General features: G+C 40.1%; 1 protein-coding gene across 2 annotated transcripts; it reads right to left on the bottom strand.

Moving 5' to 3' along the window:
• Nucleotides 1-1,551: 1,551 nt before the first annotated feature.
• Nucleotides 1,552-20,540, bottom strand: ca5a (carbonic anhydrase Va). 2 transcript variants are annotated; one of them, XM_037767504.1, is made up of 7 exons: nt 20,052-20,540; nt 13,584-13,781; nt 12,188-12,306; nt 7,900-7,995; nt 7,573-7,635; nt 5,583-5,741; nt 1,552-2,670 (listed from the first exon to the last, which is right to left on the bottom strand). In XM_037767504.1, exons 1-7 carry the CDS (start codon nt 20,191-20,193, stop codon nt 2,497-2,499), a joined length of 951 nt encoding a protein of 316 aa, XP_037623432.1. In that variant the 5' UTR covers nt 20,194-20,540; the 3' UTR covers nt 1,552-2,496. The 2 variants fall into 2 exon arrangements, with proteins under 2 accessions (XP_037623432.1, XP_037623433.1); XM_037767505.1 differs by lacking the exon at nt 20,052-20,540 and adding an exon at nt 13,934-14,583.
• Nucleotides 20,541-22,933: the final 2,393 nt, after the last annotated feature.

The following is a 22,933-nucleotide window of genomic DNA, read 5'->3' as shown; positions in this document are numbered from 1 at the left end:
TCTTTAAGCCCTTTCCCAAAGCAGTAAAACTCGATTTGTCTTGTCATGCTACTTTGATTAATCTTAGCCTTCAGCCACAAACAATTAAAAGACAAATGTGAGACAACAGAAAACTAAAAACTAAACTGAATCAGACGGACTAATGAACACAGCAGTTCCCTCCAGATATACATTTCAATCAATCAGTCAACCTGAAAGTCTAGTCACTTACCGGATTTACCGACTTCCTCTACTATGTTCCTGAACTCGACTGAACTACAGCGGTATGATGTGGAAGCTCTGCTGACTCAGACTTTCATTCAAAGAGATAAATGAGGTGAGGACCATAGTAAGTAGGGCTAGGATGATACGCCTATCTCCCGATTCGATACTATCACCATACTTGGGTGCCGATTCGATATGTATTGCGATTTTTAAGTATTGCGATTCAATTTCACGATTTATTGCAATTTTTGTTAACTTTTGTTAACACTAGACCATGGGGAAAAAGTTGAATGTTTCACTTATAGGGACTTTTACTTTGGAAAATATCTAAATTGAAACAGTAAAAATGTTTGATTTTGCTTCATGTGTGTAGTCAGAGATGTCTTGAAGTCAAATATATCAGTCATTGTTAGGAATGTGAATATAATCCAATTAATCTTATCGCCATATATGTACAGTATTTTGTATATACGGTTCCCTTTGTTAACATCTTATTTTTAAAACCGGACATAGTCACATGTGTATACTTCCGCTAACTTCGCCAAGTCCGTCGCTAGCTCTCCCGTCAGCTCCGTTCTCTTTATACCTCCATGGTCAGCTCCATCGGGGGCGTTTGAATGCATTTAACATAAATGTCAGTATGTGGGTGCTCTTCAGTTGTAACGTCGGCCGATTTGACCACGGAGATGAGAGTGACGTCTGGCTTGACCACACGTTACCGTAATACGATAACGTTTCCTGTCCACGACAGAGTTAGCATGCAGCTTTAGCCATCATGTCTAGCTCTGCTTTTCCTGGTAATGTGTGAAACCCAAAGTGTTTCCATACTTTACTGTATGTGTAGTGTTTACCACGTAGGATTAAAAATGTGAGGGTGCAGGTCGTATCCAAGCAGACCCTCCGCCGTTAGTTGTTTCGTTTTGTATTGGTTTTGTTTGAAACGGATATGGAGTCACATTACTCAGACTACAACAATAAAAGCAGTAACTTCCTTCTACCTCTGCATAGACTCAAATGAAGCAAATATATTGATTCTGGCATTAAAAAAATAAAGTAAAAATAAAAATCACGATACAAATGTGAATCAATGAATCCATTTTTTCCCCACCCCTAATAGTACGTGTCAGCTGAGCCTTGACTGTTACCGTGGGCAACCACCAACCACTGTACTTGAACCACAGCTTATGGGAACAGTTGTGGAACGGAGGATACTTTTCATGGTCAAACGTGTGTTTGTGACTCGTTTCAGACGTTTGTGTCGGTCTGACTCAAACGTTCACTCAGAGAATATTTAAGGCACTGTGGTTATGGTGTTTGAAACTACGGTTAAAAAAAGAGTCCTGCTTCTTTCAATGAGAATATTCTTAAAATGCATGTTTGTGCTACAGTCATCTGGCATGTTTGTGTGTATTAGTAACATGTTAACAGTTCTGAGTAGAAGACTCAAGGCTCCATGGAGTTCCTTTAAAACTCCTCTGAATGTCAGATATACTGTATACAGTATAATCTCTTTGTAACAGATTAAGAAAACATATATTCTAATCACATTTTAAATGACAAAATCATTGATAAACCCAACAACCCACCATCCGGGGTTAAAAAAAGCCCTTGATGATATTAGATGTATGATATATAATGTATTGTGTGTATGTATATATATATATATAGATATGTATATCTAGTCTGTTAAAATCTCCTGGGCTTTCTGTTGTAAACTAGAAGCTGCCTCCTTATATGGATAAAAACATCAGACAGGCAGACTGCTGTAGTACCGACTGTGGCCAGCACACGGTGCTGTTGAGTTTTTACCTCAGCTCAGCTGTTCTCTGCACTGAGCTACAGGTATAAACCCCATGAACAGTAACTGAATGAACTGTAAAGGTACAATAAATACAATTCCAGTTAATAATGTTAGTAAAACTACATATTCCCCACACAGCAACCACCCAATGTCGGTTATTGGTCTGCAACACTCCAAAGAAAATTAAAATCTCAACTACCCAGAAACAGAAGTATCCCTACATCCTCCATGTAAAACGGGTTATGGTTTGTAATAATAAAAAATAAATTAATTCTGTTCACCCCATGAAAGAAAAACAGCTATAAGTATAACTGAAGATCCTCTGAGGAAACTTACTTAAAAATTAGTTTTTTGCTTTAAATGTGATGATAAACATTTTGTTGTGACTTAGGAAAACGTCCGAAGAATAAAGGTACTTTTGGTATGGTCACTGTGTATAACTGTGGTCATGGTGTGTGTGTGTGTTACTGTGTGTACAGGGTTCAGCGGCGTCAGTGGGTGTGCTTGTCGCCTTCGGCCGACGGCGCTGGCTCCTGTAGGAAAGGAGTGAAGGAAGAGCGGACGGTGCGCCCGCAGAGAGATTGCTGCACTCGGAAGTTGTTCACCATGCCCTTCTGTACCTCCTCCTCAGCTGAGGTGAAAAGAAGGCTCCGGAAGACCGCCAGCTAAAAGGGGGCAAAGGAGACAGTCAGGAAAAAGAGTCTTAAACAGGCTTATCTAAAACACACACAGGCCTGTTCACTTCTTCATTTGTTCCTCTGTGTAATACTAATAGAGGCACAAAAAGCTGACATGCAGGTTGGTTCGGTTCAGCGTAACGTCCTTCATTGTTCAAATAGTTGGACACACCCCAACATGATTAGGATTGTTGCAATTTGCCCGTTTTACTGAGAAGGATTACCCTGGAACTGTCACCTTGAAAGCATAATTGCTACTCAAAGAAACACTTAAAAAATAGGCTGACTTTTACTTTAAAGACAACAGGAGCCCTCTAGTGTTTGGTGAGTTCAGCTCAGCTTAAAGCTACATTAACTATTTTTTTGGGCCACTTGGAGGCAGCAGAACAACATCTGGGCCCAATCATAATGACCCCCCAAACCCCTGCTGCGTCTCTCACGCATGTGGTGTCCACACCGCTGCTGCTGCCAGCTGTTTCTTTCTACGTTGAGTTTGCCTTTCATAATGACCATTTAATTTCATTATAACTGTCATTTATATTTATTTTAGACAGAAAAAAGGTTAAGAAGTGTGTGCTCATTTGTAATTAATAGTAGTGATCCACAATTTAAAAGCCAGTATATTATTCATTCATGGATTCCTGCGAGTCACTGTATTTTCTACAAAATATTTCAGAATAAAAGCCGTTAAAGGGACTGTCTTGTCTCCTCTGCCTGCTGGCCTTCACTCAGACAGAGCGCGCGTTCCTGCGTACTCGCTCCACCTCTAGGCGTGAACGAGCGCTCACTCCACACTACAGAATACTTCGTAGCTCTGAGAATATCTAGTGAATGTACAGTGGACGTTTGTGCAGAAATAACTGCTGCAGCTCCTCCAGACCAACAGAGGTTATCCGTGTCTTGTGAAGTGACGGGGTTCCGCAGGGGAGACACAATATCGTCTGGTTACCGACCGGGTGCCGGTGTCTTCCTGCTCACTCCGGCTGCGGGCAGAGGCGATAAAGATGCTCGCTGCAGAGCCCCGTCACCCCAGCCCCGCTGCCTCAGCCTGCGCTGAGGCAGGAAAAGCCAACACTAGGATCAGCAGTGATTCATGGAGAGACCTTCGTCTGGTCGGCTAACATTACTGCCAAGCAGCTGAAATATAGAGTGATATTGTGGTTTTAGCTGACGTGTGTCGCCTCACTATTTTGAGCGATGCTCGTTAATGTATATTTAGAGCGAGCAAGCGCGAGCCCGACTATGACTTTCGTTGACTTCACGGACACAGGTGTCGCTGTTAACAAGCATTTCTGAAAGTTACAAATAGTCCCTTTAACAAATGAAGGAATTCTGTCCACAGAAAAAAATACTTGAGGGCTTTGATTTTGAAACAGAAGCAGGAAGTATTGAGTTAAAAATAAATCTGTACTCTTTTTCATGTGTGTGACATATTCTACAGATACAGACATTGAAACTGTAGTAATGTTGCTGGTATGATGTACAATATACTGTCAAAAGATTAGGAGGAGACGCAGCTGACATGCAGCCAAGCGCGTCTCACGCAGGCAGTGTGGCTGCTCTAACCTGTTAACATGGGCGCCGAATTAAAAACAGGTTCCGCAGCCGCTGCGCGCTGCTGTTGTCCCCGTGTGTCCCAGGCCTCAGGCCTTAAGCCCTGAACCGTCAGGGACTTGACTGATGTCACCTGATAAATGGTTGAGTGTGAGAAGCTGCAAGGGCTTGAACTGGTATAAATATTAATGGGACAGCACTTTGCTGCGACAGATCACGTTACCTTGACGACACCAATTGTGGGTTTTTTACTGCTTATTTGAACGTCTTCCAGGCTCTTACCTTACGAGACTTAAGGTAACTGTCAAAAAATAAATCTGTCAAATCTGTCAAACAGAAATGAAAGAAATGGTTGATGAATAAACCAGGTGTGTAATATAGTGTAATGCTGCATTCCTCTGATTGCATGTGTTTTTTATGTACCATCTTAAATCCCTTAATGTTTCTGTGTAAATTTAAATATACCTGGCTGAACACCCATGTGCCGTCCTCCTTGTTTATCAGGGTTTTTTGCCGATTTGGCGACCGTCTCGCTAGATTTAGGGACTTTTGGAGCTAGTGCTGCGAGCTAGTGTCATAGGAAGAGAGATGGCAACACTGGGCTGCGTTTTTCAGTTGGATAAATTTTAAAATCGAGTGTACTCAAGATTACCGACCCCACTTTTAAGATGAACTAAACCAGTCAGATTTAGGATGTAGCTCCTTGACCTTGACAATAAAGCGCTACAGGAATTCGTCCTAAAACCCGGAAATGAGTTAGCATTTTAGCACTTCCGGTTCCCTCGTCTGGAAGTCAATGGGTTTTTAGTTAGATGCCTGAAATCAGGTCTGCGGTTAACACAAGCTGAAGAGATTTTAACGTTTTGTTCTATGATATAAAATAAATCAATAAATATCCAACTCGTGAATTTTGAAGCCTTTATGTGTCTTAAAAACAGCGGTTGCTAACAAGTGGCTAGATGAGACTACTAAACGTCATCACGCCGACTCGTCCGCCTTTACAGTCTCGTTGTGTATACTCACGTTCATGCGACCGTGGTGTAGTTCGTTTATAGTCTAACGTTAGCTTTTACTTCTGGCGATTGCGTTCACACTTCAAAACTCATAAAAGTGGTGTTCATTTGTGAAGATTATCTTGCTGAACGAAACGTGTTAGTATCAGAAACGTTTGTTTGCCACAGAGGTTATTTTCTGCAATAATCCAAAACCCAATGGCTTTTTGTTGAGGGAACCAGGGTGATGCTAACTTCCTGGTTGGCCTACAAAGATATTTAATCCCTGGAGCACTCTATAATCCATGTGAAGAAATATTTGGTGAAAACACACACACACACACACACACATACCTGGTCATGGCTGACTTCTATATGCTGCTTCATAATGATCCAGCTGACGGACTCTGTCAGAGGGGGTGTTGTCAGAGAGCCGTGGTAGGTCCAGTAGTTGTCAGTGTTGGTGGGTAGCAGACAGGCAGGGTCGAACCTGTTGAACTCCACTACACTGTCCTACAGACAGACAGAGACAGACACACAGGGAAGAGAACACACGGTCAATTATGTTGAATCATTTTAATGTTCAGGTCAACAGACAAGCACGACCATAGCTGAAATGTTTTACACTGTTCACACAAAAGGTTCTAATATTTAAAATATTATACAATTATTAAGGTATTTAAAATATTCATGAAATCATAACAAATATGCTAAAATCACAATCTGTGAAAAACGTCAGTATCATTACAGCACAAACTAACATAATGATAGAAGACTGAAGCGATTATCTAAATACTACAATCATCGTTATCTAATTATTATCCAATATAACATCATATCAGTACAACACAATGAGTGTTATACAACTGTTGCATTTCCTCTTATTGGACAAACACCAACCTTATCAGACGTTATTAGCGATAAGCATTGTAGTAGCAGTGAACTGAAAGAAGGACAAACTATGACCTCCAGTCAGTCACCGCAAACATGTACAACCACCAGTATATAAAAATTAGGGGTGAGAAAAAAAAAATTTATTCACCTATGTATCATGATTTTTTTTTTATATTTTGAAATTGTTTTTTTAAGGCCAGAATCGATATATTTGCTTCATTTGAGTCTATGTGGAGGTAGAAGGAAATTACCGCTTTTATTGTTGTAGTCTGAGTAACGTGACGTCATATCTGTTCTGTATCTATCAACCAAAACAATAAGCAGAAAGTAGAAAACGGCGGAGGGTCTACACGGATACGACCTGCACTCTCACATTTTAAATCCAAAGTGGTAAACACTACACATACAGTAAAGTATGGAAACACTTTGGGTTTCACACATTGCAGGAAAAGCAGAGCTAGACATGATGGCTAAAGCTGCATGCTAACTTTCTCATGGACAGGTAATGATATCGTATTGCGGTAACGTGCCGTCAAGCCAGCTGTCACTCTCATTTCCGTGGTCAAATCGGTCGACGCTACAACTGTAGAGCACCCATATACTGACATTTATAGCAAATGCATTCAAACGGCCCCGATGGAGCTGACCATGGATGTAAAAAGAGAATGAAGCTGACGGGAGAACTAGTGACTTTACTTTTAATGTTATCAAACAAAGAGAAATGCTCTCTCCTCGTCCTAAAATTATTAGGTACAAGGTGTACCTAATAAAGTGGCCGGTGCTAGTACCGGGTGGTCTTCTGCTGCTGTAGCCCATCTGTTTCAAGGTTCGACGTTTTGTGGGTTCAGAGATGGTATTCTGCATACCTTGGTTGTAACGAGTGGTTATTTGAGTTACTGTTGCCTTTCTATCATCTCAAACCACTCTGCCCATTCTCCTCTGACCTCTGACATCACAACAAGGCATTTTCGTCCACACAACTGCCGCTCACTGGATATTTTCTCTTTTTCGGACCATTCTCTGTAAACCCTAGAGATGGTTGTGCGTGAAAATCCCAGTAGATCAGCAGTTTTTTAAATACTCAGACCAGCCCGTCTGGCACCAACAACCATGCCACGTTCGAAGTCACTTAAATCCCCTTTCTTCCCCATTCTGATGCTCGGTTTGAACTTCAGCAAGTCGTCTTCACCACCTCTAGATGCCTAAATGCATTGAGTTGCTGTCATGTGATTGGCTGATTAGCTATTTGTGTTAACAAGCAATTGAACATGTGTGCCTAATAAAGTGGCCGGTGAGTGTATTTGGTCACTGGACTATTGAATACATTTCAGAGATCAGCATGTCATCTTAAATAAACAAAAATGTGGTCGGTGTGGGTGTCTGTGTGTGTGCGTGTGTGTGTGTGTTTGTGTGTGTGTCTGTGTGAGTGTGAGAGTGTGTGTAGATTTACCTTGTGTCTGATAGCAGGCAGAGCGTCTACCAGTTTCTGCAGCCCCTCGTGTCTCTTTCCCACCTACACAAGGATTAGACATTAATCTGGATTAGTCACAGTTTAAATTTACACATAACACGTGACGTATACAGCATTGCCTCACAATCACAGGTCAACCAACTGCAGAATGTGCATATGTCTGGTGTCAACAAGGCAACACAGACATGTAGACTGAAACATGTCTGTGTACATCAATCATTGTTTCTTCTGTAATTACTGCAGGCATTTCAAAGTGTTAGTGTGTGTGTGTGTGTGTGTGTGTGTGTGCACGCGTGTGTGTTGTACCTTAAGAAAGACTCCGATAACAGCCAGTCCGTTATCCTCCATCACTGCCTCCTCGAACAAACTGTACTTGTCAGAGTTCCAGTGGACCAAGTGGAGCTGATAATACAAACACATCAAGAGTCTGTGTGTGAGTGTGTATGTGAGTGATTATAATCCATAACCTTGATCTTTTTAACCCCTCAAAATAAGAGTTTATTGTTGTGGCTGACTAATTTTGAATGTGTTTTGTCTTTTGTATATGACATAAAATGTATTGTTTACTAAGAAAGAAAAATAAATGGAGAATGGCAGTGTTGTAGATGAAGAAACGGATAGCTATTGTATATTACTTGTGGGGCTTTACATGGTGATAATTGACCTTTATCTGTAGTCTTGTATTTTTAGACCCAGACCCAAACTCACCTACACCATACTACCAGCCAACTGTGGCTGGAAAACTGAAAATATCCATTTTAGGGCTGTTAATCGATTCAAATATTTAAATCGCGAATAATCACATGATTGTCCATAGTTAATCATGATTAATCGCAAATTAATCTTACATTTTTTATCTGTTCAAAATGTACCTTAAAGGGATATTTGTCAAGTATTTAATACTCTTATCAACATGTGAGTGGGCAAATATGCTTGCTTTATGCAAATGTATGTAAATATTAATTATTGGAAATTCGCAAACTGCATGTGATTATCATAAAGTGGGCATGTCTGTAAAGGGGAGACTCGTGGGTACCCATAGAACCCATTTTCATTCACATATCTTGAGATCAGAGGTCAAGGAACCCCTTTGAAAATGGTCATGCCAGTTTTTCTCCGCCAAAATTTAGCGCAAGTTTGGAGCGCTATTTATCCTCCTTCGTAACAAGCTAGTATGACATGGTTCGTACCGATGTATTCCTTAGGTTTTGTAGTTTCATATGATGCAAGTGTTGCCACAAACTAAAAATTGCAAGTTGAGTTAATGCGTTAAAGAAATTAAAAATGAAATTGCTTTGACGTGTTATTATCACATTAACTTTGACAGACCTAAAATAAATACAATAATTTGCAGGTTTTTAATATTACATATCCCTCCCATTATGATAAATACTGTAGAGGGGATATAATAACCCAAACACTGTATATGACCAGTTTAAATATAGATTTGGAATTTTAAACTTGGTCTGAATATTTTGAGGTCCTGGTTATCATGACTGAGCGTGACATCATTGTTATAGACTGTGTGGGCTAAAACGCACAACAGGCCTAATTCTCTCTTACAATAATTCACTACATGTTTACAATCTAGCAGGCAAACTCTTTAGAATACGCAATAATTAAGATCAGTAAATATGATGGAATAATGGCATTAAAATGTGCCAGAAGAGGCTTTTACGGCCGACATTTTGATTTTGCTAGCTGGCTACTTTTTTCCACTGGCTGGCTACTTCATATGCTTGTGGAAAGCCCTGACAAAGTTGTCAGCCGGGTCTGTAACTTGATCCTCTGCACACACACACACACACACACACACACACACACACACACACACACACACACACACATACATACAACAACTGCTGAGTGATGACAGCAATGACATGGACACATTTCCAACACCACCAACAAGGGCTTGGCAGAGGACACAAACACCCATGCATATGCAGTCAGTGGAACCTGCTGTTACATAAGTTAATGGAACAACATGAAAATAGATGTTCTCTATTCAAACGTGAGACCGGACAACAGTACCAGTTTCAAAGTACCACCCGCTGAGAGACAAATACTCTGCCTGTGTTTGAATTTGGCTCTACTGATATAAAGAGAAATACTGCTGGATCAAAGAGCCTGGCAGCACGCCTGATACCAGCTATACAAGCAGCACAATATAGACATAGCATGATAAAGAATGCTCTACTCCAAATATGCCATGGATACAATACTCTCAGTATTTTTCCAGGCGTTTCAAGAAGGACATGTGATCAGAAAGTAAATGGGACTCCAAAGTAAGTCAACATTTACAATGTTTAAACAGTGCAGTGTTACATTAGCTTTCTTCCATGTCTCCTTTCTTCTTTTAACCCTTAACAGACCATTTTGGTCATGTGGAAATGAATTGCAGCAGACTAACTGTGAATTTAATCTCTCTCTTTCTCTATCTCTATTTTATCATTACCGGCTTTCTTGAGCACTACATATCTGACTTTTTCCATTCAATGGCCTGGTCACATGGTCACAAACACATACCTGCCATGCATGTGACTGCAGCGCCTCTGTACTTAACATGCTACATTAACCCAGCAGCAGGAGCATCAGGTTTGTTTTAGATTAACAACAGAGGGTGTGTAGTGCGTACAGCAAAGCTAAAAATGCCAAGATACGGCCGTTACATGTGATGAGGTGCTTGTGTGGCTTAGCACAATGTTGTTCCTATGTGACCCTGCTTGTATATGTGTGGGCAATATGGATACATATTTTTGAATGGCAAATGTTATTTCAATACTTTATTTGTATGTATATTTTTGTTGTATTGTATTTGTAGGTATTACAACCAGATTTATTGAAGGGATAACTACCTGGATTGAGCTCAGCAATATATCGAAACAATCATAGGAATTCAAACTTTTGGTTTTTGTCAAGGCTGTCTGGTGGACAAACTATACAATGGAGCACAATGTTTTTAAATAACTTCAAACCTAGTTTGGGAATTCTGTACTGCAATTTCTTGTTACTTATCGGCCGTCATATACACACGATATATCTGCAATAAGCTAATATCGGCTGATATACTGGCCTGGCCCATTTATTGGTCTAGCTCTACAGCAGTCTATGCACACACACTGTAATTTACAGGACTGTTGTCACCGAGGATGACCAGCAGGCTCTAGTGGATCTAACATCATCGACCAAAGGAACACGGTTTGTGTTTATTGAAATGATTTTATCTGCAGAGGTCAAGCCATGGGAGAGGACTACTCACAAAAAAAATAAAAGGTAAAAAAAGTGAAGCTTAAAATGCTTTATATGTACCAGAGTGACGTCGGCTGGATGTTTGGGCGATGTTTTATAGGACTGTATTAAGCCGTACACATGCTGCATCGTTTGCATGCTCAAATCCATTGTTGTCAATGTAGACGTGCGAGAGGCACGCTCAAACGCGCGAGAGACGCTGTTGCGACGCGCAAGCGTTCTCAAGTGCCTATTTTTCAGGCCGCAATGGCTTCGCCTCAAGATAAAAATAGTTCAATTTTGGGAACCCTGCACCACATGTCATGTGACGAGGAACAACCAATTCCTTTATTTAATTAATAAGTAAATAAGATTAATCACAAATTAATCGCATATTTTTTATCTGTTCAAAATGTACCTTAAAGGGAGATTTGTATTAAAGTATTTAATACTCTTATCAACATGGGAGTCGGCAAATATGCTGCTTTATGCAAATGTATGTATATATTTATTATTGGAAATCAATTAACAACACAAAACAATGACAAATATTGTCCTGAAACCCTCACAGGTACTGCATTTAGCCTAAAAAATATGCTCAAATCATAACATGTCAAAATGCAGCCCAACAGGCAACAACAGCTGTCAGTGTGTCAGTGTGCTGACTTGACTAAGACTTGCCCCAAACTGCATGTGATTATCATAAAGTGGGCATGTCTGTAAAGGGGAGACTCGTGGGTACCCATAGAACCCATTTACATTCACATATCTTGAGGTCAGAGGTCAAGGGACCCCTTTAAAGATGGCCATGACAGTTTTTCCTCGCTAAACGTTTTGAGTGTTTTTTAGCCTTCTTCACAACAAGCTAGTATGATGGTTGGTACCAATGGATTCATTAGGTTTTCTAGTTTCATATGATACCAGTATCTTCACTCTAGCTTTAAAACCCACTACAACCTAAAAATCGCAAGTTGCGTTAATGCTTTAAAGAAATTAGTGGCGTTAAAACAGATTTGCATTAACGCGTTATCTTTGACAGCCCTAGTAATAAGACCATTGAATTCATATTCATTTTTAAAACCCCTTTACATGCTCATAATATTGTGAGGCAGATAAAAGCATTGCCCAAAGGGTATATGATATTATTATTATAATATTGTAAAGAGAAAGACGTATCTTTCTTCCTGTCTGTTTTTTTTTTTTTAAATCAATATGTTTTACAACAAAATGTATTTTCTACCTCATTAATGTTCTTGACAATATTACAGAAATATGCAGCCTCCCAATGTCCCTGCAGGAATGATTAAAGCTTCATGCTTACTACCTGCTGTGTGTCTAGTGTATGCATGTTACAGCTCGGTACCTCAGCAGGGAACAGCCTCCTGTCCACCGTGTGCTCTGACCCCCAGGCATTGCTCTCCCCCCAGTGGAAGTGGAACTGGCACAACCTGAACTTGTCTTGCAGGGGGCCTCCTTTCAGCGCTGTAGTACAAGGACGTATAGTTCAGTGCATCATACTAAGACTTTACAGATTTCACAATCCTCCAAAAGAATCTGACCATATCTCTGTCTAGTATTTGTTTCCTCCTCCAGAAAGAGGAAATGATCCCACGCAGAGCGTATGCTAAGGAACAGGTTGTTCAGGCAGTGACACTGACCTAGAAACATCCAGGAAATAATGTATAGCAGAGACAACAATCACCTATGCAGCAATGACTTTTTACTACGCCTGTAAACTGTGAATCAACGGCAGAAACACTACCGACAGATAAAAAGGAGATACTGCTGCACAACTTGTTGTTGCAGTCAAAAACCTTAATTTGAAGACCTAGAATCTGTAGATAAAGTACCTGAAGTCATGCCTAGTATGGAGGACAGAATCTGCCAAAATCAAAAATAACTAACTAACTAACTAAATAAATAAATATAAAAATTCATTAAAATAGATACATAAATAAATAAAAGGGAAAAACAGGAGAGTAAATAAATAAGGGAATTAATACAAAGATAAATAAATGAAGAAGCAAATAAAAACAGAAATATAAATTTGTCACATTTTATCAATTAATTAATGGCTATATTTATTTTAAATATAATTTTTGCTACATTTAAGGACTTATTTATTTATTTATCGAGTCATTTATTTATTTATTATTTTGATTTTGGCAGATTCAGTCCTCCACAGCCGGGATCTCTCCATTGTTTCTTTGTTTATTTTACTCGTAACAAAATACTGTTCTCAGCATTTCACTGTTATAAACCTGTTTTTGTTCTCTCAGTATCAGACTAAGCTCTGAGGGCATGTGACGCCTATAAAGTGGCTCATTTTGCAGCTTTAAAACATTTGTAATTTTAAAGACTTAAAGGACACTAAACTACATAGTAGCTGTTGAGGTCAGGAGAGACACGCGAGTCACATGACAGTCATCAGAGCCACGTGAAGGTTGTGGTTTTCATCAGCAGCTTTAAGTGTAGCATTGATTACAGGACTTTCCTACAGACAGAGGGCTCTTAAGGGGGGGTGAAGAAGGAGATAATCCTCTTGTGTAGATCAAAACATTCCTCTTGCTGAGATTTCCTTTAAATCCATTCATTTTTAAAGGGAAACTACTGACTTGCTTCCGATCCAGTAGTTAATAATGAGGAACTTATACTTTTTTTTTTACTTTCTAGATTTCTATAGCGCAATAAAAGGCAAAATTGAGTAGATTCAAATAATTTTTTTTTAAAGACAATATAGATATAGAAAGAGTACTTACTGGACTTGTCTGTAGTGTCATCATACTCGACCAGAAAGGAGTAGCCGTTGTTCCAGATCTGTTGGCAGGTCTGTGGGTCGTAATCAGTGACCAGAGGCTTCAGCTCCGAATCAAAGACGCTCTTCCGCACAACGATGTCGATAGGAGACTGACGATCGCCTCCTGGTACCGCGAGGGGTCCCTGCCACATGGGATGCACTGGAGGAGAGAAGGGAGGAGGAGGAAGAGGAGAAGAAGAAGAAGGAGTGGAAGTAAATCAAAGAGAAAAGTCAGAGAAATTTAAAACAGACAGAACGTACAGTTCCTGCTGATTACACAAAAAAACTGGACACAAAAATGCTGACACCTACTTTTCATGTTGTACTCTGCTGCTTCCTGCATTTTAAGACAGTCCATTTTGAAACAAAAACAACCAAAGTTGCCTCAAAAAAAATGAATACAAAAACTACACAGTGTGAGGGCTAAAGAGGACTCACACAAGCCTTCTTCTTCTTCCTTGAGCCGTCACAAGGAACTGAATGAAAAAGGAGCAAGTGAGTAATAGTACTTCCTTCTAGTCCTCTTACTCTTTTTTTCCTGAAAGGATATTACTAAATAAGAGAGAAGTGGGCTGGCTGTACAGAAAGTGACACACGGAATGTCCTGGCACGCCCCCAGCTCCCCTCCACAGCAGGGAAATCTGACCAGGACCTCAAGCAGGTCAACACGCCAACTCAGGCCAATGTCTGTCAACGGACCTGACTTCTCATTACCCGAAACTCCGCTCACTTTCCCCAACCTCCCTCCTTCTTATTTTCCTTTACCTTTGAAATCCATCCAAAAAACATTAACTCCACTTATAAAGTTTCTCTCCCTCTCCTGACCTATATCTACAGCAAAATAAATCTGTCAAATGCTGTTGTCAAAGGGCACAAAAGCAGCGCAGTCTATTGTTTTCCTCTCCATTCATCCAGCACGGGGCTTAAGGTTTCCACTGAGAGTCAAGCTGAACAGGTCTGACTGGGAGATGACCTTCATCTTCATCAGATTTCAGCGGCTCCTCCTGCGGGAGTTGGCCGCCTGAAGCCTGTTATCGCACGGACACGAAATAACTGCTTGCACAGCCGTTCATGCTCATTCACTGGTTAATTGTCAGCTGTGAAGTTGTTCTGATTCGTGGCATGTCAGTGCCACTGTGTCACTCTGTGGTGCTCCTGAAAGTGTCACGTGTTAGCCAGATGTTTCGAATCAGAAAATGACAAGTGTGTATGAAAGTTCTGAAACGACAACTGAGTCTTCTGCATCAACAGCCACAAGAACCTGAAATAAGTTGGATTCCTGCAATATACAATAGTCCTGCTGGTGTGCCCTGGAGCAAGATGCTTGTTAGTCAGGATGACAGATAAAAAAACTAAAAGACACGAGCAACAACAACCACTCAAGCTATGTTGGCAAGGTGCAAATTGTTTTCCGCAGGACAACAAAGCAAGATGAAAGACCTTGATGATCTTGACGACATGTTGGAGCTCTGCTGGTAAGCACAAACCACTGTAAGAGCCTGTGGCACAAAAAATAAACAGCCACAGTCCCTCCCCGTCCGGTGGACCACCATGGGACCTTATTTCTGAAAAAATATGAACGGTAGTTATCAGGGAGGGACATATCATTTTTTTATCCTGTTTGAATTGCGACATGAATCACACATATGATGTTTGTCAATTTAAAAGATCATTTTGCAAGTCAAGAAAGTCACAGTTTGTTGTAAAACTGTTAAAGTCTAAGACTAAAAGTCTAATTTGAAAGACTACACAGCCAAAAGGCGCATAAGTGACATCTGTCTTGCCGAAGCTGCGATGTCTGTGTGTTGCGTACTGGGATGTACTCGCACCAGCAAAGGGTCTCTCTCGTTCTTTCTGGCTGGATAAAACACATCAGGTAAGATAACGTTACATTTGTGCGTGGAACATAGCTAGGTTAGCTAGCTGGCTAGTGTTGATGACGTTTAGCGTGCGAGACGAGAGATGTAGTTCAGTGAGCGGTTTCACACAAAACTAAATGATACTACGACCAACTGAGACTTTCTTGACTTGCAAAATTATCTTTTAAATTGACAAACATACGTGTGATTCATGGCGCAATTCAAACAGGATCAAAAAATATTTGTCTCTCGCCGTTGACTACTGTTCATATTTCTTCTGAAATAAGGTCCCATGGTGGTCCACCGGAAGGGGCGGGACTTCGCCTCGCTATTGTGTTGACCTTTTTTTTTTTTTTTTTAAATAGCATCATTGAATGTTCATTCACTGCTTCACAATAAACACCCTCTGAGGTGGAAGAATTTTAATGTGAAGCAACATCAGCAGGAAATGTTGGTTTGCATTTGAAGTAAATGAACACAGCTTTGGTATGGCTGTAGGAAAGCGGAGGTAATAAGGATAATATCTGAAATTATGAGCATGAACATACTGTGTGAAAACACAGAGATTCACTCAAAAGATACAGCAGTACTGAGAGTTAAACACAGAGAGACTTTTAAAAAAAGATCTCTTTGTCTCACTGCAAGCACAGCCACACATGTTGTTGAGCCAGTTAGTTTAGCACAAGACACAGCTTTGGTTTGACAGAGGAGTAATTCCATTACTTTACACTGTTTCCCAAAGCCTTTTTTTTTTTATAATTCCTAAATGTGTTTTTTTCTACATTCCAGGCAGCCACAGGTTTCCAATAATATCTGTATAGTCTGGCTGGGCGTTATGAAGAAAATTAAATATCACAATATTTTTGATCAAATACCTCAATATCAATAATGCAACAATATTTAAGGGTTGACTATTCATAAAATAATTACACAATGTGATTTTTATCACATTTAATCATGAGCAATATGGAGATAATGACTAAGTGGGTAAAGGCAAATAATAGAACAGCTAGAACATTCTGGTAAATTCAGAAATTGACATCACTTCACTGTAAAGCAGCCTTTAAAACCAGGAAAACACAACTCTTATGCCATATTACTATATCCAAAATCTCCGACGATAGTCTCATTACACGATATCAATATAATATTGCCCAGTCATACTGCATAGTGTGAAAATCAACTAGCAGAACAACCAGAGTGTATTTCACCGATATTGCTGACCATGAGTAGCCGCGACTTGGGTGTGTGACGCAACTATGTCATGGCAGGTGTATTGCTGCTGAGGACCCCTGGAAGCGCAGTGTTGAGTAAGAGCATTCAGCCCGTTCTGAACAGGCATGTTTTGAACGGGCACTGCACTAGTATAATAAAAGCAAACAAGATGTCCACTGTGAGACTGCACAGTTCATTTGCGTACCTTATAGTCTGGATGCTCTTATTTCCTCCAGTAGACCAAAGACAGGCAGGTTAGGTTAACTGGCGGCTCTAAATTGCTTGTATGTGTGAATGTGAAATATGCGTCAGCCCTGTGATAGACTAGCGATCTGTCTAGGGTGAACGCCAGACAGACCGTCTGCAATGTGTGCCACAGGAAGTTAGCATAACAGCGAATTCATAAACTGATTTATGAATGCAATTCAGCTCGATTTTTACAGTTTTTCAAAGTGAAAAGTATATGCACTCTTTACAGAGCAAGCTACCAATGTTAGCTAAATATGTTGTTGAACTTTTCACTTAGAAAAAACGTATAAATGTGACTTGTCAAACGTTAATCTGGACGGCGAAAAACAGACGTAAATCATAGATATAAAAACACTGTTTCATATCTATGTAGTAACTTCTCTCCCATATACTTTATGGATTTATGGACACAAAATAAAATCCTGTGGAAACGAGGCGTTAGAGTGGAAATAAGTGGTTAAGGGACTTTTGTTCCCTGAGTTAAGGTTTTCTGGCAGCACTTCCTTGCAGGGTGTGTGCCACAAGTTGATAAGTTCTACTTAGAGTTTCTAGTTATCGATTAAGGTTAAGGATGAGGTCTGATAAACCCACTGAAGGACCACCCAGTTCAACTGTAAACTGTGTAACTCTCCTGTGAGACTGATTTTTTTTACCTGGGAAGTGGGTAAATCAGAAATGTCTCTTTACAAAGAGAAATAGCATGAGGACAGATCAAAGGTCAAGCCAATGGACAAGAAACCTAATTTCTAGCGGGCCACCTCAAAGCCAAACCAAGAGCAGGTCCATAAAGCTTTGCACAGACAGTGCCCATTACAACAAGCTTGTTAAAGTTAAATATGAACTCTGTTTATTATCTTGGTTGAACATAAAAGCTCTGCCGCACCGGCCTATTTTTCCACTTTCAACTGTTTTTCCTGCACGTTGACTCTGAGGTTGGAGTTGGCATGAGATGTTCATGTTCATGTTCATGTTTTTGGGTGTGGTGGTGAGGAAGTTGTTGGGACTCATCAGACAAGTCTGGTTGTTCTGAATATGCTGTGGTCACATCTAAAGTAAGGGAAATGACTCATACTACAGGTCTAACATGTAAAGGACATAAATGTTCTGCATCCTATAGCATAACTGTATTAATACATCGTTATATATATCAAGTTAGTTATTTGAAATGTACTGAACTACGTAAAGTAGGGTTTCTGCAACTTGTGATTTTTAGGTTATAGCAGGCTCAGTTTTAAAGCTAGAGTGAAGACTAGTGTAATATGAAACTAGAAAACCTAATGCATCCATTGGTACCAACCATGTCATACTAGTTTGCGAAGGAGGCTATATAACGCTCTAAACTAGCACTAAATTTGGGTGAGGAAAAACTGGCATGGCCATTGTCAAATGGGTCCCTTGACCTCTGACATCAAGATATGTGAATAATATTTGTCATTGTTTTGGGTTGTTAATTGATTTCCAATATTAATTACATACATTCTTGCATAAAGCAAGCATATTTGCCCACTCCCATGTTGATAAGAGTATTAAATACTTAACAAATCTCCCTTTAAGGTACATTTTGAACGGATAAAAAATGTGCAAATAATTTGCGATTAATCACAATTAACTAAAGAAAATCATGCGACTAATCACAATTAAATATTTTAAATCGATTGACAGCCCTAATTTTTTTATTTTAACATTTGATGTTACATCTATCACATGCTCTGTCTAGGTGCTGCTATAGCTGAAGACATATAAATGCACTATTCTCACTTTTAACAGTGTCTTCTGCACTATATTCACTTTTTTAATAGTCCTGTATCACAGCTGTTACCCTGCACTATATTCAGTTTTAACAGTTTTCTTCATCTCCTTGTATTTTTATATCTGGTATATTTTTTTGTAATTTGCACTACTAACTTTATTACTGCCTTTTTACTGACATGTTTTGCCCTATGGAACTGTGATGCTGGAAACTTGAATTTCCCTCGGGATCAATAAAGTCACTATCTATCTATCTATCTATCTATCTATCTATCTATATGGATTACAAAGAGGATTGAACGTTAACGTTTTTGTCCACCTGCCTCTGCGGCTGGTGGATTCCAAAATCTACCAGCCACTCAATAGATTACCATTGCTTTGGGCTGGTAAATGAAGCAAATCTAGCAGCCACCTGCATATTGTATCACTATTTGGCTGGTGGCTGGTGCTAATTTCCAACCCTGATTAGATAGATAGATAGATAGATAGATAGATAGATACTATCTTCATTGATCCCGAGGGAAATTCAAGTTTCCAGCATCACAGATCCATAGTGCAAAACATGTTAGTAAAAAGGCAGTAAAAAAGTTAGTAGTGCAAAGTACAAAAAAATATACCAGATATAAAAATACCAAGAGAGGAAGAAAACTGTTAAAAGTGAATATAGTGCAGAAGAGACTGTATGGTAACTCTAGTAGCTTAGTCTATGAAAGTGCACTGCATTATTATCTGTCCTGCAGACCGTCCTCCTTCGTCCCCCTTCCCTCCCTAGAGAGGTGTTGTACAGTTTGATGGCTCAGGGGACAAAGGATTTTACAAACCTCAATAAGGATATATACAGTGGATATGTGATGGCACATCATAATAAAAGAGTAAGGTATTATTTTGAGATGGCACACTATAATGTAGTGCAAGCTCCTATATGTAGGCCAAAGGGCCTCAAATGGTCCCTACAGGGGGACATCAATACTAGTTTGTAAAAACGTGGAGCCTGGACTCTCTGTCTCAAACACCACTGGGTCAACAACAGAGTGGTTTGATCCCAGTCCAGTCCAGTGATGAGGATGAAGTCCAGTCCGGGCTTTACAACGCTCCTCCGTGCACGTTTTAGGATGACAACAAAAGTGACCATTAAGTGATGCTGTTGTTACCCACAATGACACAATGACACAATGACACAATGACAGAGTGACAGAGGCCTCTGAGCCTTTAATGAGCCCCAAAACCAGACCACTAGCATGCTGACACACACACGCTGCTGGTGGTAGTAATGTCTGAGATTAAAATGTTCCCTTTGAAGCAGTACATGTTAATGAGCAGCTGTGTGGACACGCAGCAGCTTTAACACAAGTACTCACTCTGCGACAGCACATATTTGCTGGAGCACGCCGAGAGGTTGCATCTCCGGACGGGTGTGATCCGGTGACGGTTGGCTCGTCTGACGAGCTGTCGGTGGAGCTGCGAGGCGAGAGGTCTGATTAACGAGGACAAAGTCACCATGTTGATTAAGATAACGTTTGCTTAGGCTACAAGAAGCACTTTAACGCGTCTAAACAGTGTTTAACTTGGATCTATCGGTTATCTAACTGTGTTTAACTCCTCTAAAGTGAGCTGTCAGCGCGGAGTCTGCTCACAACAAACTGTCTGCTAGCTGCTGCCCTCCTACCAGGGATGTGTTGGTCGCGAACGAACCGGTTCAAAGAGCCGGCTCTTTTAGGTGAACAATAAAGAGCCGGCTCCCATGCGAGAGCCGTTTTTTTTTTCTTTCGTTAATTAATTCAAGGCAGAATGATAGGACAATCTTCTCCACACCACGGGCACTCCGTGCACTGACTGTGACTCATGGTACGTGTCCACAGGCTCCATGCTTTCCGAGCTCCCCATTCACTGTCTATGTAAGCAGCCGCGCAATGCATTCTGTTAGCATGGCGTCGCGATTCGAGAAACGGAGCGTCACTCATTTGCATAAAGTTGAGGGCTCGTCTACTTTATGCAAATCACGGGCGTCCGACGCAACTCGCCGCCTCTCGAAACTCCCGAGAATCTTTTAAAATAAATGTTGTCGATCCAAAATAAAGACAGATTCAGCAACTGCATGGCTTATTTCTCGCCTCAGATATTCTCAGAAACACATTTCGCTGAACTATTTTTGGGAAATAAGATAAGAAAGTTTCCAAACGAGCCTCCATACTGTTTCCGGTTTGAAAGCTGGGAGCAGCAGCCAGCGGAGGGAAAGCGCTCATCCAAACAGGTGGGGACAGCCTGTGTCTAGTGACAGCCCAACAAGCGTCCAATGTTGGGAAGCGGCGCGTGGAAGGCCCCTGTGGACAGGTACCATAACTGAATGTTGTGTTAATGACATCCGTGCGACCAATCAGGTGATGACAGACAAGAATCATACCATCAAGCAGGGAGGGCGGGGGTGCGCGGCACGCTGACGGTCTACAGGTACAGAGCAGGACGGAGAGGAGGAGAGAAAGGAGTGCGGTGCGCGAATAGCAGACAAGATGAGTGACAGTCGGAAACGAAGCAGAATGTAATATTATGATATTCTGGAAATTTGAAGATTTAGTATAATTATATTGAATAATTAAAGTGATATATCTGCACACATACTAATCATAGGTCAAACTAGCTCAAGCTAAATTTGGCTGAATTATAAAAGGCAGAAGTGGTAAAATGAAGAGCCGTTTGGGAGCCGAAAGAGTCGACTCTTCTTGGTGAGCTGAGCCAAATGATCTGGCTCACTAAAAAGAGCCGGAATTCCCATCACTAGTGCCCTCCTCTCCTACCGTTGGCCTGGAGGCGGAGAAGAGGCTGGCTTTAGCTTTACACACATTCAAAGTGAGACCGCAAAAACAACAGCCGTTTCCCCTAAGGCGGTAGCGTCGATTTAACCCAGTTAAATGGAGCCTTTACCACGGCCCAAACTCCCGGTAAACGATAAGATAGAGCCCGATGTAGGAGAACCATAGCTCGGCAGCACAGAGGGGGAGTAGGGGGGGCTGCAGTGTTGACCAATCAGAGGGCTCCACTGAGGGGCGTTAGTGATGATGAGGATGGTGATGATGGAGACAGATTAAATACAGAACAATAACAAGATATTACATAAAGAATTTACCAGGGTACAATTCAAGCTGGATATTGATTACACGTGTGATTTATGTGGACTTGAAAAATAAACTATTTCCCAACTATTCTATCACTGTATATATACAAGAATGTTCTGGATGGATGTTGCCAACTTTCTACCCAAGAAACTTAAAGGTCCCATATCATGCACATTTTCAGGTTCATACTTTTATTTTGTGTTTCTACTAGAAAATGTTTACATGCTGTAATGTTATAAAAAATTCACTTTATTTTCCTCATATTGTCTGCCTGAATATACCTGTATCGTTCCTCTGTCTGAAACGCTCCGTTTTAGTGCATTTCAACGGAATTGCGTTGCTAGGCAACAGCTTGGGTCCATGTTTACTTCCTGTCAGCTGATGTCGTTCACACACACTGCAACAGGAAATAAACTGGGACACATTTAGAATGTTTATGTTTAAAACTGAGAAATTGTCTAAATATTTCAGATTTGTGACATCACAAATGGGAAGAAAACCTGACAGCTTGTTTCAAATTCACAGGTTCTGAATACAGGCGGAGTGTCCCTGTGGATTGAGTGTTTTGATACTTTCAGAGTATTTCTATAAGACTTAAACCTGCTTTATAATAAAAACAATTTATAATATGGGACCTTTAAGATAAGTGTTGAAATAAATATGTTTAATGTAATGATATATTTTAGTCAAGATAAGATTGGAAATCACATGCTGTATATAATGCAATTATTAATTATTTTTGGAAAATTTCATATTCATAAGATGTCAAGAACCAAGTCAACTTTCATGCACTTTATTAATGAATTCAAACAGTATAGCACCATAATAATAATTATAATAATAATAATAATTTAATTTAATTTATATAGCACACTTTAAAATACAGCGAAATCTCAAGGTGCTTCACAACACGGGCAAAATAATCACAATACAACGAAATCACAATACAAAATTAAAGACAAATTACTTCCTGAAGTTAAAAGCAACTAAAAATACTATAAAATCATAGTAATTATAAAACCCATCGTACCCAATATTGAAAACAAAAACACCATTAAGACTTTTAAATTATTTATTGATTATAATATGATGTATATAACATAAACACAAACTCTGGCATTATGAAATGT

This window comes from Sebastes umbrosus, chromosome 4 (genome assembly GCF_015220745.1).
Source record: "Sebastes umbrosus isolate fSebUmb1 chromosome 4, fSebUmb1.pri, whole genome shotgun sequence".
Lineage (NCBI taxonomy): Eukaryota > Metazoa > Chordata > Actinopteri > Perciformes > Sebastidae > Sebastes > Sebastes umbrosus.
This window is presented reverse-complemented; position numbering and strand designations above follow the sequence as displayed.